This window comes from Pecten maximus, chromosome 1 (genome assembly GCF_902652985.1).
Source record: "Pecten maximus chromosome 1, xPecMax1.1, whole genome shotgun sequence".
NCBI classification, from domain to species: domain Eukaryota; kingdom Metazoa; phylum Mollusca; class Bivalvia; order Pectinida; family Pectinidae; genus Pecten; species Pecten maximus.
The window spans coordinates 24,966,298-24,986,222 of NC_047015.1; the positions used below are offsets into that span (position 1 = coordinate 24,966,298).

Below are 19,925 nucleotides of genomic sequence, written 5' to 3' on the forward strand. Positions count from 1 at the left end.
GATATTCGATACCAGCCACCATTTCAAGGCCTCTTCTCAATAACTTTGGCTATAATTTCCATGTCTACTGTGAAGAATACCACAAATTATGCACCCGGTGACAATCTTGACTTGAGTATATCTGCCAAGCTTGTCGCCGACTATGAAGCTGTTCTGGAAAGTGTCAAATTGAATAAAGTTGTCGGTTGTACATGATATGTACACTCAGAAAATTAAAAAAAAAACAAACAAACAAAAAAACAGGATTAGGAGCTGCCTTGGCCGGGAAACTCGTCCGACATGGTATGTACTATGTAGAAAAAATTCTAGTACAATGTACATATAGAGCTTAGTACAAAATTATACGGCCATTGAAGATGTTTACAAGGGAAAATTGAAACAGGAGTAACTACTTCATGCAGACTGTATTATTGATACTAATCTTTAAATGTGGAAACATTGACAAAGTCAAATGAAAAATGTTTCGATTCCATGATGAACCACGACCAATTAAATAATCCCTTGAGAACGTTTTATTGTCAGTATCTGCTTCCAAAATATTGATAGTTCTTAAATATTTTCAACAGAATTTAAAGAAAGACTCCAGTGATTGTGAACACCTGTACATGTTAATGTAAATTGTATTTTTAAAATGTATCTTATAAAGTTCAGGTTAGGAATTTGCATCTAGTTGATTTTCTAGAAGGGGAAAGTATGCAACATTATGAGAGATCGTGATATGAGAAGGGCGATAACTACGACGGTCATGTGAAAATTGAGAGAGCGGTCATCGAGCAGAGAGCATGCTGGTGGGATGATTACAACAGTAAAGATGCTCCCGTAATAAGAAGACAAACGTGGCGCTTGTAGAAAACTCTTTGTCCTGAAGTCAGGGCGTGTAAGACTTCTACCATCCTCGATACACCTAGTTAGCGAAGTGATCGTAACCTGTATCGAGGATTGAATCATAACAGGCGACTAAATCTGAGATATTATCGTTTCTCTTTCTGCTTCCTAATGTCTCCTTTGACGCCTTTTACGTTACGTTGGCCTCTGTGAGGCCTGAGTTCTGTCCCCTTGTCGACACTTAAATATAATGTGTCGTCGGCGGTATGCTTCAGTGAGATGGCACTATAAAGTCGGCATCAGTTCCGCGATAGATGACAACTACATGTATTATCGTACCGCAGCCTCCCAAACATACACATACACATGTACCGAAAAATAGTTTTATTTATAATTTCAAAAATATAATTTAGTTAAATATGTTAGCCCATTTATGAGACAGACTGTGTCAGCTACTAAGCTAAAGTATATACCTACTTAATCATGTATAAAGGCTGGTCACCTGCCATACAATTTGCCAGACATGTTACGTAAGAGATTAGTGGCCTACGAGTTCCATGTATAGGTATTAGGTAACTGTCTGATGTAGGAAATTGTCAATCGGTGTATTTAAGTCTTGTACATATAGCTGAAAGGGAGTCTTGGGTTTGGCACTCAAGCCGGCCGCTGGCCGAAAGGCTGACCACTACTTTAGGATGCCATATTTTGTACAAAGTGTATATACATGTATTGGACTAATAAACTACATATGCAGAAGATGAACCAACTTATATTATACACACACACACACACACACACACACATGGGAGGCTGCTTTAAAGTGACCATACCTATAAATAAGACGTTTAACTATATAAAACCAAAACCAATAGAAGAAAATATAATTGGGCTGATATGGCAACAACGGTGTTCTATCCAGTATGACCAACCCGAATCCTTTTATTTGTCGACATATTTTCCTGTAATATCTCCATTCTTTGATTGGTTATATACATAGTTCCATTGTTAATTGAAGTGTGAAACATCTGAGATACATCCTAAAACATTCTTCTCAGAGTTACAAGTCCAGCAATTTAGACACTGTAATACATAAAACAGAATAAAGTAGTATAAGATATTGCATGCTAAAAGTTAATAAGATAAGAATATTATAATTAATTAAGCTATAAAAAATGGTACAGTAAGTAGCTACATTATCTTCCATGAATCAAAAGCTACGAAAAGTTACTTTTTCTCCTCCACGTAGCATAAAGATGATTGGCTCGAAGATTTGGGGGAGATTTATTTACTCCTTTCCTTTTCAATTTCCAGGGGAAGTTTCATATTTTGCCAGCTATCGGCATCAATATTTTGCTTTGATATTTTCTGTCTTTAATATTTCCCATTCACTTGTTAAATGACTTTTGTGTTTAAACTATATCCATTAAATTTGCCATATTCAAGATGCAATAAAGATCGGCCTGGAATTTAATCCGTGATCTCCGAACTCCAGACGGACGCTCAAACAATTTTCAGGAAGATGTGGTCAAGTTGTTCTATATATCTGATATGTACTTGTGTGTGACTGATTAGTTAAGGTGAACATGTTTTCCATATTTTATTTACAGTGTAGGATACCAAAAACGTACAGAAAACCATTTAATTAACAAGTTATCCATATAATTTTCCGTTTGTTAATTGGCCCTAGATAAAAAAAATTAATGAAATGCACTTATTTAGCTGACCGTTTCTAATGGAGTTTTTTTGTATTATTGCTACATATACTATACATTGTACGTACTCAGTTCTGTGTTAGATCTGCACTCGATGAAAGTCATATGATGGCCATGGAACGCGCTCGTCATGCACCTAAACTAAATCTAGATGTAGGTCATTACATATACGTAATTGTACGTGTTGCACATCTTCTTAGGTGCTGCTTTGCATAGTGTGGGTTTAAAAAAATCTTTAAAAAAAATATTCAAAGAGCTGTCTGGGTCATTTGCACGATTGTCACGTTTGACGCTCGATACACGTATACGCAATGTAGTCTACATGTGGTCTTTGTTTATGTTTGGCCCTACTCGAGCATGTCATGGAGGCAAATCGTATTAGCCAACCAAATAACTCTATTTCCTCGAGAGTTGTAAGCTCCGCCCACACGGCAGTGTTGATCTAAGATTCCTGCAAGTCTGTCGCATCCAACGTCGTCTTTATTACGAGACAGTAAGGCTGACGAAATGGAGGACATAGCGAAGGAAGAAACTCTTCACCTTAGGAACAAACACATCGGGTACGTTATTTAATCAATCGAGATTCAAGTTTGATCATTCTGTTGTTCAACAGGTTAGCGGTTGATTAACATGTATGCCCACAGGCTACATGCCACTAGTGTAGCATGCGCCAAACAAACAGGGCAGCAGTTTTTATTGTGTAACCGCCATGCCTACGACATGTACATGAAATAATTAGGGGCCGTGCATCTATTGACCTCTTACCGTAGACCTAATTATAGCTATATATAGTTCTAATGCCACAATAACAGTATAACACTGACAGAAGAAGTCAGTTACACATATGTATACGTACCTCTCGCCCTCCCAAACATAACAGTCCAATCCAAATGAAAATTTTGTATGAAAATATTCCCATATTTATATTTATTAGATATGGTGATTTCCACAATTCTCATTGGCTTATACATTGGTAAAATTCTAAACTCAAAACTGATAAAACAATTAAGGGGAAAATATACATTTACCTGAAAAATTGCTAGCAGACTCGGACCAGGTGTTCCGGAAGGGTAAGTGTTTCATCGTTGATATCGCCATGCAAATCTAGATCAAATCCAGGCATATATCCGGAAAATAAATATTTACCGTCAGTTGTCTGATGAAATCTATCAGCTTTAAAAAGGTTTCTGAACCTGCATATGTTGATGAAGCCCTGTTCCAAGCAAAATTGTGTACATTATACTGTATAGGTTCCCTTTTGACCATGGCTTAAATGCAACCGTGCGTTGTGCACTGTGCATAAATTTTTCACATTTCAAACTTTTTCTCAAGTTCTGCTATCTTGAAAAAAAACATTTTAAACTTCCAGTTCCACTGGTGCAATTGAGCTGGAATTTGGAGGGGATTGATATTAAGGAAGGGAAGCAAAGGAATTGTTGTAATTTTTCTGTCTGATCGAAACTTTGATACTGCAACTACAGTGACCATTTTGTAACATGATTGTGCAAAAAATAGCCAATCATGTTGTTTTTCTGAATAACACATATTTATTGCATTTTTGCCAGTGAAATATAGAAATTCATCAAACTAATAAAACTTATATTTTCACTACAGCAATGAGCAGTGAAAATATAAGATTTTGCAGTGAAAATTTAAGTTTTCCTTTTTTGACCAATCAGAGCGGACCTTTGTATTCACCACGTTGAAACTTGCCGATTTTTCCAACCGAGGCATAGATAGATACATTGGTTATTTTGCTGTATTTCTGAAATTTTCAGACTAGTTTTTGACAAAATACTCACTTGACGTTAGCTATTCATGCACAGATTCTCCTATAACAGCAGAAAACGCTTAAATTGCATTGATCAGTCCTTTCAAAATGGTGCCGTCAAGTTGACGTGGAGGAATGTCACAAAGAGATGACGTCATTACTGATTCCCGCACTTTTTGACGCTATTAATTTTTTGATGTTTTATTTTAATTTTGTTTTTAAGTTGATGAAATGCAATAAAAAGAAAATTGAATGGTTTCCCGTTTAATATAACATATATTTCAAGTGACGAGTATGACAGAATATTTCGATATTTTTCACTCGTGCTTCGCACTCGTGAAAGTATTGATATTTTGTCATACTCGTGAAATATATGTTATATTAAACGGGAAACAATTCAATATACTCTATATATCATTGTATATTTTAAACTTCTCATTAGTTCCATCAGTGAGGTTCAGTGAGGTTCAGCTCAAACTTTCCTGAAATTATCCTGAAATGGTCTAGGAGCTAGGTGTTATTAATTTTCAGGTTGATCAAAAGATCTTAATAATCAAAGTTTGAAGTTTTTCTTAAATTCCACCAGTGGACAGCTGACATCCTTGAAAAAAACCACCCTTTAGCTCAGTCGGTAGTGCGGCAGGCCAACTAGTAAGCCGAGGGTCGCTGGTTCGATCCCCGGTGGAGGCACACTACTCTCTTTCCTGTTACATTTGGTGCCATTGATCACTCCAAGTGTAAGCTATGGGAGAATGAGAGGCTTCATTGGAGATAGAACCTGGGTTGTGTGTTCGGGGGCGAACACATGCGAACACATTTGAAAGGGGGGAGTAGTGAGGCAAGTTTTAATTGTGCATAATGATATGGTCGCCTTCTAGCTTCGCGCTAGGGGGAATTTCCCTTAAGCTCAATCGGTAGAGCGGCGGACCAGTAAGCCGAGGGTTGCTGGTTCGATCCCCGGTGGAGGCACACTACTCTCTTTCCTGTTTCATATATATGATCAAAATCAAAGACATGGTCAAAACATCAAAACCTTATGATAACAGGTTGAGATAACAGTAGCCATGAAATAAATATCATTGGGACATGATTTTATGTGTCACACTCATATTTACCCTCCTCTTTGGTATATCAGTATATATGGTTCCATTCCTCATCCAGCGCCGACGTCAACTGTAACATTGATCGGAGGGTTCGGCCTACATTTTATCCTTCTGTCCAGCTTGTTCCATAAATACTCTATATGGGAGACGTCGGATCAACCTGAAATGTGACATTCTAAACACATAACAGAATTTTTTACAGATGACAGTGTGGTTCCCTATCTTTCAATCACACTATATGTACATTTTATCACATCTTTTTATTTCCCATATACAATATCAAGTTATGTTCTTTTTTCCTTTTAATATATCAAGGTCATATAATAAAAGATGAAGATTGACATTACGGACAGATTTTATATCCTGTTGATGGTGTAACAGTTGTAGCTAAAGAGAATTACTCTGAAAAAATCCATCTTCTACATAACAATTAACCTATATTAACACTTAAAAGTAATTAAGCTACTGGAGCAGCCCTCAATCCCAAGGCACGTATAAATAACATTGTATTTGCATGACTTATTATTTGTCTAAAAAGGGTGACAGAATATATAGTATATATATATATATATATACTTAAGTCTTTGAAAACATCTTGACCAGAAAATTGTTTTGAAACATGAACTAAAACCCAGAGAAACAGTAATTGTTTGTATACAGTTAACACTGGCCTTGACTACTACAGATGAACTTCATTTTGGAATTTGACAGATTACAAGAGCTACAAGAATCTTGGAGACAGTACAGAGGTCACCTCCAGACACCCAGTGTGGTCAATGAAGCAGTAATAGATGATTTTGTTGCTGTGAGAAGTGTGGTACATTAGTTACTCTTTGTTCTAGCATCAACCTTTCCACCTTTAATGTAGTTTACAGTGAAACGTTTGTCATAGTTTTTCTCTCTCTACACATGAGATACGAGAATGACATGGTGACAAATGATAAAACTAATTGTAGTTGTTAGATGTGACAAGTTGATTGAGGAGGAAGTTGGAAAGGTCACCTACCCCTGCCACACACAGATTAATATTAATATTATCACTGACTTGTACTAGAAAACTCTTTTAAGATCTCAAATGTTTTTTACTGTATGGATATATACATGTACATTTGTATATGTATATAATCTCCAAAATTAGAGCCACACTAGTACTGTACCTTATCCTCTCCATTACAATGTTATAAGAGTCATTAGTCGCGTTCGGTCATTACAATAATATAGGAGCCATTAATTGGCTATTACAATGTTATAGGAGCATTTAGCTGGCCATTACAATGTTATATAAGCCATTAGCTGGCCATTACAATGTTATAAGAGTCATTAGTCGCGTTCGGTCATTACAATAATATAGGAGCCATTAATTGGCTATTACAATGTTATAGGAGCATTTAGCTGGCCATTACAATGTTATATGAGCCATTAGCTGGCCATTACAATGTTATATGAGCCATGAGTCGGCCATTATAATGTTATAGGAGCCAATATTAGCTGGCCATTACAATGTTTATAGGAGCCAATATAAGCTGGCCATGATAATGTTATAGGAGCCATTAATTGGCCATTACAATGTTATAGGAGCCATTAATTGGCTATTACAATGTTAAAGGAGCCATTAGTTGGCAATAACAATGTTATAGGAGCCATTAGTCGGCTATTACAATGTTATAGGAGCCAATATTAGCTGGCCATTACAATGTTATATGAGCCATTAGCTGGCCATTACAATGTTATAGGAGCCATAAGTCGGTCATTACAATGTTATAGGAGCCAATATAAGCTGGCCATTACAATGTTATAGGAGCCATTAGTTGGTCATTCAATGTTATAGGAGCCATAAGTTGGCTATTACAATGTTATAGGAGCCATTAGTTGGTCATTACAATGTTATAGGAGCCATAAGTTGGTCATTACAATGTTATAGGAGCCATTAGTTGGCAATAACAATGTTATAGGAGCCGTTAGCCGGCCATTATAATGTTAAACGAGCCAATATAGTCGGTCGTTAGTGCAATATGTTATAGGAGCCATTGTAGTTGTCCATTACAATGTTATAGGAGCCAGTAGCCAGTCATAACAATTTTATAGGAGCCATTAGACAGTCATTACAATGGTATAGGAGCCATTAGACAGTCATTATAATGTTAAAGGAGCCATAGTCAGCCGGCCATTACAATTTTATAGGAGCCATTATAATTAGCCGGTCATTACAATGTTGTAGGATCCTTTAGCTGACCATTCTAATGTTATAGCAGCCATAATCAGTGGGCTATTACAGTGTTACAGGATCCATAATCAGTCAAGCATTACAATGATAAAGGAGCCATTAGTCAGCCATTACAATGTTAAAGGAGCCATTACTTGGCCATTACAATGTTATAGGAGCCATTATGTATTAGTTGGCCATTGCAATTTTACAGGAGCAATTATAATTATCTGGCCATTAAAATGTTTAAAAATGTAATGAATTGAAAAAATACTTTTGTCTCTTTGCTTCATGATTTGTTATCAAGCTTTTAAGTTATGCGAACAACAATAATCTAGTGGGGTTACTACATAGAGTTGTCATGTCTTTAATGTATTTTGTGCTGATGTTCATGTGTCGCTTTAATTCATTGCAAATCAAATATAAAAGAGATTTATAACAGATTTGCCTCACATATTTAAAAATCAGTTACACTTATGGTAAACCTCCTGTTAGTTCGAACAAAATTAAATAAATATTGATGAACCTGTTTGAATTATTCGAAATTAATGCTTCAGAAAATAAGCGCGAGTTCGATATCGACGAAAATCTCGGCAGAGTAAAATCATTAGACACAAACACATCCATTGTAAATCTGATATGTAACAAAGGCAGCCTGAACAATGACACATTTATAAATAAGTAAAATGATAGTATTTCATTTAATTCAACAGTATTTCATTTAATTCAAAGTCAACTGATCGTTAAACATTGTTCATTTCGCAATATAACTATGATGGTTATTGCGCAAAACTGCTCGGGCAATGCATAGCCTATGTCTATAGGCCCCAAAACAGTACAGTACACGTTTCATTTGTGACACAAAAGTTAAACATTTGTACAGTATAATCTCTGCATGGCTATATTTTTTATCTGAATTAGAAACTATCACTTTATTTTTGTAATAAATGGTCTCTTTAATACATCGAAAGCCTAGTCTCCGTAACCTGTTGCGTTTACGAAAGCACTACTGTTTGATCTAGGATCTTGTATCAACTGATGTGGCAATTCTCTATATATACTTGTGTCTTGTGATGGAATTTTTTTACAACAATTGCAAAACAAGTCATACCAACTTATATTGATCACTTTTGTTGGCCTGGATGGAAACCTGTGAAAGGTCTTACTGTGGCAGGAAACCAGAGTACCTGAAGAAAACCCATGTGGGCAGGCAGCTAGCTTGGTGACCCTGTACCTTTTCACACCTGGTCAGGGAATCAAACCCTTTTCTGCGTAGGTGAAAGGCAAGTGTGTTCCTACTTGCCACCTGACCACCCAAACGTGTCTGTTCTATAATTTGGCCATATATGTCCCAGGCCCTGTACTCATGTCTTATGCTTCCACAGAGATGAGTGAATGTGCTAAGATTATGTCCTGTGATTTTCTAGGACTTATAAATGTATCTTGTAATTTTCAGGGGGGGCAGTAAAACTATTTTTTGGTCTGTCCCCTGAAATTTTTGCTGCCCCTGGTCAGTACTGTATGATGAGCAGGCCAACAGTATTTTTGACTGTATCAACAAAGTGTGCCTGGGCAGTATTTTTAAAATTTTTCAATTATTTCATGTTTGACCCTGATTGAAACCCTTTAAAATTTAAAAAAAAATCATTATCAATTTAGTTTAAAAAAATTAAAAAGGGGAAAACAAATGCCAAAATAAAAAAAAAATTATGATTACATACAATAAATCCGGAAAAAAAAATGGCTCACGGGGGCCCCCCCTTTGATTTTTTTTGAATAAAAGTTTTTTTTGCTAATTCTTTTAAAAAAACATGGATGATATTTTTTTACTGCCTTTCCCTGAATTGGTCCCAAAACAATTTTAGTCATTTAGGACAACAAAAAAAACCAACAGCCCTCTTGGATTTTGGGGAAATTTGCCTTCTCTTTTAAAATGTGCTGGAGGGAAAATTTTTTTAAAATTTACATTTTAGGTTCGTCTTGGTCCATTTGGGTTTTTGCATATCTAAATTTTTATTTTTTTTTTTGGGAAAAAAAAATGGTTTTAAAGCTAAGGCCCCAGAAGGGAAAAGTAGAGAAATCAATGGGTGGGCCCCAAATCGCTTGGGGGTCTTTGTATTGATTTTAATACATTATTAATGCCGGGTGAAAACCCCTAAACCAATGGGTTTATCCAGTTTTTGAAAATTTAAATTTATTTTTTTCCCGTTTCCAAAAGTTGATTGGGGGATTGGCTTTTAAAAACAATGCCTATTGTGTCCTTTTTATATCTTTTTAGCTACCTGTCCAAAAAGGGCCAGTGATCTTAGCGTGGTGTAGGTCTGCGGGCCGTTGGTCGTTTTTTGTCTTCGGGTCTGGGCATTCCCCCGGGCAATTATTTATCAAACTTCTTACATAAAAAATAAAAAAGGGCATTTTTTTAAACCCTTTTTTTAAAAGGGAAAGTTAATAAGATAAGAATATTATAATTAATTAAGCTATAAAAATGGTACAGTAAGTAGCTACATTATCTTCCATGAATCAAAGCTACGAAAAGTTACTTTTTCTCCTCCACGTAGCATAAAGATGATTGGCTCGAAGATTTGGGGGAGATTTATTTACTCCTTTCCTTTTCAATTTCCAGGGGAAGTTTCATATTTTGCCAGCTATCGGCATCAATATTTTGCTTTGATATTTTCTGTCTTTAATATTTCCCATTCACTTGTTAAATGACTTTTGTGTTTAAACTATATCCATTAAATTTGCCATATTCAAGATGCAATAAAGATCGGCCTGGAATTTAATCCGTGATCTCCGAACTCCAGACGGACGCTCAAACAATTTTCAGGAAGATGTGGTCAAGTTGTTCTATATATCTGATATGTACTTGTGTGTGACTGATTAGTTAAGGTGAACATGTTTTCCATATTTTATTTACAGTGTAGGATACCAAAAACGTACAGAAAACCATTTAATTAACAAGTTATCCATATAATTTTCCGTTTGTTAATTGGCCCTAGATAAAAAAAATTAATGAAATGCACTTATTTAGCTGACCGTTTCTAATGGAGTTTTTTTGTATTATTGCTACATATACTATACATTGTACGTACTCAGTTCTGTGTTAGATCTGCACTCGATGAAAGTCATATGATGGCCATGGAACGCGCTCGTCATGCACCTAAACTAAATCTAGATGTAGGTCACTACATATACGTAATTGTACGTGTTGCACATCTTCTTAGGTGCTGCTTTGCATAGTGTGGGTTTAAAAAAATCTTTTAAAAAAAATATTCAAAGAGCTGTCTGGGTCATTTGCGCGATTGTCACGTTTGACGCTCGATACACGTATACGCAATGTAGTCTACATGTGGTCTTTGTTTATGTTTGGCCCTACTCGAGCATGTCATGGAGGCAAATCGTATTAGCCAACCAAATAACTCTATTTCCTCGAGAGTTGTAAGCTCCGCCCACACGGCAGTGTTGATCTAAGATTCCTGCAAGTCTGTCGCATCCAACGTCGTCTTTATTACGAGACAGTAAGGCTGACGAAATGGAATACATAGCGAAGGAAGAAACTCTTCACCTTAGGAACAAACACATCGGGTACGTTATTTAATCAATCGAGATTCAAGTTTGATCATTCTGTTTTTCAACAGGTTAGCGGTTGATTAACATGTAGGCCTACAGGCTACATGCCACTAGTGTAGCATGCGCCAAACAAACAGGGCAGCAGTTTTTATTGTGTAACCGCCATGCCTACGACATGTACATGAAATAATTAGGGGCCGTACAGATATTGACCTCTTACCGTAGACCTAATTATAGCTATATATAGTTCTAATGCCACAATAACAGTATAACACTGACAGAAGAAGTCAGTTACACATATATATACGTACCTCTCGCCCTCCCAAACATAACAGTCCAATCCAAATGAAAATTTTGTATGAAAATATTCCCATATTTATATTTATTAGATATGGTGATTTCCACAATTCTCATTGGCTTATACATTGGTAAAATTCTAAACTCAAAACTGATAAAACAATTAAGGGGAAAAAATACATTTACCTGAAAAATTGCTAGCAGACTCGGACCAGGTGTTCCGGAAGGGTAAGTGTTTCATCGTTTATATCGCCATGCAAATCTAGATCAAATCCAGGCATATATCCGGAAAATAAATATTTACCGTCAGTTGTCTGATGAAATCTATCAGCTTTAAAAAGGTTTCTGAACCTGCATATGTTGATGAAGCCCTGTTCCAAGCAAAATTGTGTACATTATATAGGTTCCCTTTTGACCATGGCTTAAATGCAACCGTGCGTTGTGCACTGTGCATAAATTTTTCCATTTCAAACTTCTTCTCAAGTTCTGCCATCTTGAAAAAAAACATTTTAAACTTCCAGTTCCAAAGGTGCAATTGAGCTGGAAATTGGAGGGGATTGATATTAAGGAAGGGAAGCAAAGGAATTGTTGTAATTTTTCTGTCTGATCGAAACTTTGATATTTGCAACTACAGTGACCATTTTGTAACATGATTGTGCAAACAATAGCCAATCATGTTGTTTTTCTGAATAACACATATTTATTGCATTTTTGCCAGTGAAATATAGAAATTCATCAAACTAATAAAACTGATATTTTCACTGCAGCAATGAGCAGTGAAAATATAAGATTTTGCAGTGAAAATTTAAGTTTTCCTTTTTTGACCAATCAGAGCGGACCTTTGTATTCACCACGTTGAAACTTGCCGATTTTTCCAACTGAGGCAGAGATAGATACATTGGTTATTTTGCTGTATTTCTGAAATTTTCAGACTAGTCACTAGTTTTTGACAAAATACTCACTTGACATTAGCTATTCATGCACAGATTCTCCTATAACAGCAGAAAACGCTTAAATTGCGTTGATCAGTCCTTTCAAAATGGTGCCGTCAAGTTGACGTGGAGGAATGTCACAAAACAAAGAGATGACGTCATTACTGATTCCCGCACTTTTTGACGCTATTAATTTTTTGATGTTTTATTTTAATTTTGTTTTTAAGTTGATGAAATGCAATAAAAAGAAAATTGAATGGTTTCCTGTTAAATATAACATATATTTCACGACAGGGATCAATCTAGGTATTTTTACTACCGTTTATGGGTAGTTTCCCCTCAGGATTTTGTTCCATTTTCCCCCTCAGACTTCTGTTAATTTCACTGAAATATTGTATTTTCCCTCATTTTTATGGCAATAATATAGCCAAATACTCCAGATTTGCTTTCCTAATTAACTATTTGCTGTTTTTACTTGGAAAATGTGTTTTTAAAGCAAAAAACTGAAACGTTGTGATGTTTAAATTCCCCCTTTTTCAGAACTGATTTTCCCCTATGGTCCAAAAAGGGTAGTTTCCCCTAAATTCTAGATTAATCCCTGCACGAGTATGACAGAATATTTCGATATTTTTCACTCGTGCTTCGCACTCGTGAAAGTATTGATATTTTGTCATACTCGTGAAATATATGTTATATTAAACGGGAAACAATTCAATATCCTCTATATATATCATTGTATATTTTAAACTTCTCATTAGTTCCATCAGTGAGGTTCAACTCAAAATTTCCTGAAATTATCCTGAAATGGTCTAGGAGCTAGGTGTTATTAATTTTCAGGTTGATCAAAAGATCTTAATAATCAAAGTTTGAAGTTTTTCTTAAATTCCACCAGTGGACAGCTGACATCCTTGAAAAATCCACCCTTTAGCTCAGTCGGTAGTGCGACGGGCCAGTAAGCCGAGGGTCGCTGGTTCGATCCCCGGTGGAGGCACACTACTCTCTTTCCTGTTACATTTGGTGCCATTGATCACTCCAAGTGTAAGCTATGGGAGAATGAGAGGCTTCATTGGAGATAGAACCTGGGTTGTGTGTTCGGGGGCGAACACATTTGAAAGGGGGGAGTAGTGAGGCAGGTTTTAATTGTGCATAATGATATGGTCGCCTTCTAGCTTCGCGCTAGGGGGAATTTCCCTTAAGCTCAATTGGTAGAGCGGCGGACCAGTAAGCCGAGGGTTGCTGGTTCGATCCCCGGTGGAGGCACACTACTCTCTTTCCTGTTTCATATATATGATCAAAATCAAAGACATGGTCAAAACACCAAAACCTTATGATAACAGGTTGAGATAACAGAAGCCATGAAATAAATATCATTGGGACATGATTTTATGTGTCACACTCATATTTACCCTCCTCTTTGGTATATGGTTCCATTCCTCATCCAGCGCCAACGTCAACTGTAACATTGATCGGAGGGTTCAGCCTACATTTTATCCTTCTGTCCAGCTTGTTCCATAAATACTCTATATGGGAGACGTCGGATCAACCTGAAATGTGACATTCTAAACACATAACAGAATTTTTTACAGATGACAGTGTGGTTCCCTATCTTTCAATCACACCATATGTACATTTTATCACATCTTTTTATTTCCCATATACAATATCAAGTTATGTTCTTTTTTCCTTTTAATATATCAAGGTCATATAATAAAAGATGAAGATTGACATTACGGACAGATTTTATATCCTGTTGATGGTGTAACAGGTGTAGCTAAAGAGAATTACTCTGAAAAAATCCATCTTCTACATAACAATTAACCGATATTAAATTGTAACACTTAAAAGTAATTAAGCTACTGGAGCAGCCCTCAATCCCAAGGCACGTATAAATAAGATTGGATTTGCATGACTTATTATTTGTCTAAAAAGGGTGACAGAATATATAGTATATATATATATATATACTTAAGCCTTTGAAAACATCTTGACCAGAAAATTGTTTTGAAACATGAACTAAAACCCAGAGAAACAGTTATTGTTTGTATACAGTTAACACTGGCCTTGACTACTACAGATGAACTTCATTTTGGAATTTGACAGATGACAAGAGCTACAAGAATCTTGGAGACAGTACAGAGGTCACCTCCAGACACCCAGTGTGGTCAATGAAGCAGTAATAGATGATTTTGTTGCTATATCTTGTGAGAAGTGTGGTACATTAGTTACTCTTTGTTCTAGCATCAACCTGTCCACCTTTAATGTAGTTTACAGTGAAACGTTTGTCATAGTTTTTCTCTCTCTACACATGAGATACGAGAATGACATGGTGACAAATGATAAAACTAATTGTAGTTGTTAGATGTGACAAGTTGATTGAGGAGGAAGTTGGAAAGGTCACCTACCCCTGCCACACACAGATTAATATTAATATTATCACTGACTTGTACTAGAAAACTCTTTTAAGATCTCAAATGTTTTTTACTGTATGGATATATACATGTACATTTGTATATGTATATAATCTCCAAAATTAGAGCCACACTAGTACTGTACCTTATCCTCTCCATTACAATGTTATAAGAGTCATTAGTCGCATTCGGTCATTACAATAATATAGGAGCCATTAATTGGCTATTACAATGTTATAGGAGCATTTAGCTGGCCATTACAATGTTATATGAGCCATTAGCTGGCCATTACAATGTTATAAGAGTCATTAGTCGCGTTCGGTCATTACAATAATATAGGAGCCATTAATTGGCTATTACAATGTTATAGGAGCATTTAGCTGGCCATTACAATGTTATATGAGCCATTAGCTGGCCATTACAATGTTATATGAGCCATGAGTCGGCCATTATAATGTTATAGGAGCCAATATTAGCTGGCCATTACAATGTTTATAGGAGCCAATATAAGCTGGCCATGATAATGTTATAGGAGCCATTAATTGGCCATTACAATGTTATAGGAGCCATTAATTGGCTATTACAATGTTAAAGGAGCCATTAGTTGGCTATTACAATGTTATAGGAGCCATTAGTCGGCTATTACAATGTTATAGGAGCCAATATTAGCTGGCCATTACAATGTTATAGGAGCCATTAATTGGCCATTACAATGTTATAGGAGCCATAAGTCGGTCATTACAATGTTATAGGAGCCAATATAAGCTGGCCATTACAATGTTATAGGAGCCAATATAAGTTGGTCATTCAATGTTATAGGAGCCATAAGTTGGCTATTAAAATATTATAGGAGCCATTAGTTGGTCATTACAATGTTATAGGAGCCATAAGTTGGTCATTACAATGTTATAGGAGCCATTAGTTGGCAATAACAATGTTATAGGAGCCGTTAGCCGCCCATTATAATGTTAAACGAGCCAATATAGTCGGTCGTTAGTACAATGTTATAGGAGCCATTGTAGTTGTCCATTACAATGTTATAGGAGCCAATTAATAGCCAGTCATAACAATTTTATAAGAGCCATTAGACAGTCATTACAATGGTATAGGAGCCATTAGACAGTCATTACAATGGTATAGGAGCCATTAGACAGTCATTATAATCTTAAAGGAGCCATAGTCAGCCGGCCATTACAATTTTATAGGAGCCATTATAATTAGCTGGTCATTACAATGTTATAGGATCCTTTAGCTGGCCATTCTAATGTTATAGCAGCCATAATCAGTGGGCTATTACAGTGTTACAGGATCCATAATCAGTCAACCATTACAATGATAAAGGAGCCATTAGTCAGCCATTACAATGTTAAAGGAGCCATTATGTATTAGTTGGCCATTGCAATTTTACAGGAGCAATTATAATTATCTGGCCGTTAAAATGTTATAGGAGCCATTAGCTGGTTATTACAATGTTATAGAAGTCATTAGTTGGCCATTACAATGTCAAGTTTAAAAATGTAATGAATTGAAAAAATACTTTTGTCTCTTTGCTTCACGATTTGTTATCAAGCTTTAAGTTATGCGAACAATAATCTAGTGGGGTTACTTCATAGAGTTGTCATGTCTTTAATGTATTTTGTGCTGATGTTCATGTGTAGCTTTCAAATTCATTACAAATCAAATTTATATAAAAGAGATTTATAACAGATTTGCCTCACATATTTAAAAATCAGTTACACTTATGGTAAACCTCCTGTTAGTTTGAATAAATATTGATGAACCTGTTTGAATTATTCGAAATTAATGCTTCAGAAAATAAGCGCGAGTTTGAACCATCCAAGTCGATATCGACGAAAATCTCGGCAGAGTAAAATCATTAGACACAAACACATCCATTGTAAATCTGATATGTAACAAAGGCATCCTGAACAATGACACATTTATAAATAAGTAAAATGATAGTATTTCATTTAATTCAACAGTATTTCATTTAATTCAAAGTCAACTGATCGTTAAACATTGTTCATTTCGCAATATAACTATGATGGTTATTGCGCAAAACTGCTCGGGCAATGCATAGCCTATGTCTATAGGCCCCAAAACAGTACAGTACACGTTTCATTTGTGACACAAAAGTTAAACATTTGTACAGTATAATCTCTGCATGGCTATATTTTTTATCTGAATTAGAAACTATCACTTTATTTTTGTAATAAATGGTCTCTTTAATACATCGAAAGCCTAGTCTCCGTAACCTGTTGCGTTTACGAAAGCACTACTGTTGATCTAGGATCTTGTATCAACTGATGTGGCAATTCTCTATATATACTTGTGTCTTGTGATGGAATTTTTTTACAACAATTGCAAAACAAGTCATACCAACTTATATTGATCACTTTTGTTGGCCTGGATGGAAACCTGTGAAAGGTCTTACTGTGGCAGGAAACCAGAGTACCTGAAGAAAACCCATGTGGGCAGGCAGCTAGCTTGGTGACCCTGTACCTTTTCACATCTGGTCAGGGAATCAAACCCTTTTCTGCGTAGGTGAAAGGCAAGTGTGTTCCTACTTGCCACCTGACCACCCAAACGTGTCTGTTCTATAATTTGGCCATATATGTCCCAGGCCCTGTACTCATGTCTTATGCTTCCACAGAGATGAGTGAATGTGCTAAGATTATGTCCTGTGATTTTCTAGGACTTATAAATGTATCTTGTATATTTTCAGAGGGGCATGTAAGCTATTTTTTGCATCTGATCCCCTGAAGATTGTGCGTGCCTCTGGTCAGTACATGTATGATGAGCAGGGCCAACAGTATCTTGACTGTATCAACAATGTGTGCCATGGTCAGTATTTTAAAATTTCACCAGTATATTTCATGTATTGACCCTGATTGAAACTTTTAAAATTGAAAAAAAATCATTATACAATCTTAGATTAAAAAAGTTAAAAGGGTAACAAATGCCAAAATAAAGAAATTATGATTACATACAGCTAGATCCGGAAAACAAAATGGCTCACAGGTGGCCATCTTAGATTTTGAGAATAACAGTTTGTTATTGCTAATTCTTGAAACATACATGGATGATATTTCTTTACATGCCTACCCCTGAATTGGTCCCATACAATTTTAGTCATTCTCAGGACAACAAAATGACCAACAGCCATCTTGGATTTTGAGAATTATTGCTATCTCTTGAAACTGTGCTGGAGGGATATTTTTCAAACTTCACATGTAGGTTCGTCTTGGTCCATAGTTGTGCATATCTAATTTTGATTTTGTTCAGGAAAACAAAATGGTTGAAAGCTAAGGCCTAGAAGGGAAAAGTAGAGAAATCAATGATGGGCACCAAGATCGCTTTGGGCTCTCTTGTATTGATTGTAATACATATATATATATGCCGCTGAACCATAATACTAGATGGTTGATCAGCTAGTTTATTGAAATTAATTCATTTTTCCAGTTTCCATAAGTTGATTGTGATTGGCTTTAAATACAATGCATATTAGTGTCCTTTGTTATATCATTTTTAGCTCACCTGGTCCAAAGGACCAGTGATCTTATGCTGTGGTGTAGTGTCATGCGTCCGTTGGTCGTTTTCTGTCTTCCTGCATCTGTCATCCGTTGTCAATCATTCATCAACTTTACATTACTATAGTCATGAAACACTGAGCAGATTTCAACCGGTCTGTGACATGCCCTTTGTTGAAGGGGAACCAATTTTGTATCAACGATGGGTCCTGGATCCCAAAGGACCTTAGTGTTTGGGTACAGTAAGGGATATATTATAATTATACAGATTCTTTAAAATTCTTTTTTTTTATAAGAATGAAAGAATTGGATTCATATTTAGTGTCTGATTTGGTCTGAAGCAACCTTGGGTGAAAGGGGAACAAATTTTGTATAAACAGTGGGTCTGACCTGAAGGTTGGGGCCCAATAGGGGATATATCAAATTCTTTGAAATCCTTTTGTAGAAATGTATGAGTGTTTCCCAATATTAACTGCCAAATCTAGGTAAACAATACAAATTCTCTGAGCCTCTTGTTAAAATAGTAGTGATATTTCTGATTTTCCTGTTTTCAGTTGGACATTGCCACCCTGATGTTGTGGAGGCTGGGTACAAACAGATGAAAGTCCTCAACACAAACTCGCGCTTCCTACACGACAATCTTGTTCTCCTAGCCAAACGCCTCACAGAAACCATGCCTGACAAACTATCTGTTGTGTACTTCGTAAACTCAGGGTAATTACGTAGGATATCATACTTTAACATTTCAAAAAGTTTCAGATTAAATCAAATATTTTATTACTGGGTAGTATTTTGACTTCCAGTCATACTTCCAATGTATTCCTAAAAAACTTTCCCCTGCTCCTAACTTTTGGTCACTGCGATTTTTGATGATGAGGTCACTGCGATTTTTGATGATGAGCTATTATGACTGTACATATGTAACAATTGGATCTTTATAGATTTGCTATAATGGTTCTTGTAATTTGTAGGTCAGAGGCGACAGATCTGGCCACCAGGCTCGCAAAACACTACACAAGAGGAACAGAAATGCTGACACTAGACCAGTAAGTTAATCCATTCATTTTAAATTCGGGCTTTGAATGTATGAATAATTTCACTTGATGAAATGTCCTTTAATAAACTGTTGTGAACATATTGATGGTTTTGTTTCAGTGCTTACCATGGTCATGTAGTTTCTGCATTGGAAATCAGTCCATACAAGCTAAGACAACAGGTTGACAATTCTCATCCTCCACCTGACCATGTACATTGGGTAAGTATAAGCAATCTCTCCCCGCCCTAACCTCCACCTGACCATGTATATTGGGTAAGTATAAGCATTCTCTCCCCGCCCTAACCTCCACCTGACTATGTACATTTGGTAAGTGGGTCCAATATCTCCTCTCACCAACATCCACTTGACCTTGTACATTGGGTAAGTATAAGCAATATCTCCCCTCACCAACCTCCATCTGACCTTGTACATTGGGTAAGTATAAGCAGTCTCTCCCTGCCCTAACCTCCACCTAAGCATGTCATTGGGTAAGTGGGTATAATCTCCCCTCCCCCACCACCAACTGACCATGTACATT

The 19,925-nt window shown here is 36.2% G+C and overlaps 1 protein-coding gene across 3 annotated transcripts in view; it reads left to right on the forward strand.

Moving 5' to 3' along the window:
• The first annotated feature begins 3,036 nt into the window (after window positions 1–3,036).
• The window catches only part of LOC117328553 (alanine--glyoxylate aminotransferase 2-like), a 50,727-nt gene continuing 33,838 nt past the window's right edge, over window positions 3,037–19,925 (forward strand). Inside the window, exons 1-5 of one of the 3 annotated variants that reach the window (XM_033886089.1) lie at window positions 3,037–3,097; window positions 17,547–17,665; window positions 18,906–19,065; window positions 19,323–19,397; window positions 19,507–19,606. In XM_033886089.1, coding sequence (XP_033741980.1) covers window positions 3,045–3,097; window positions 17,547–17,665; window positions 18,906–19,065; window positions 19,323–19,397; window positions 19,507–19,606 — 507 coding nt within the window. In that variant the 5' untranslated portion in view covers window positions 3,037–3,044. Of the gene's footprint in view, window positions 3,098–11,087; window positions 11,200–17,546; window positions 17,666–18,905; window positions 19,066–19,322; window positions 19,398–19,506; window positions 19,607–19,925 lie in introns of those variants that run through there. The other 2 variants (XM_033886085.1, XM_033886092.1) reach the window with 2 other exon arrangements.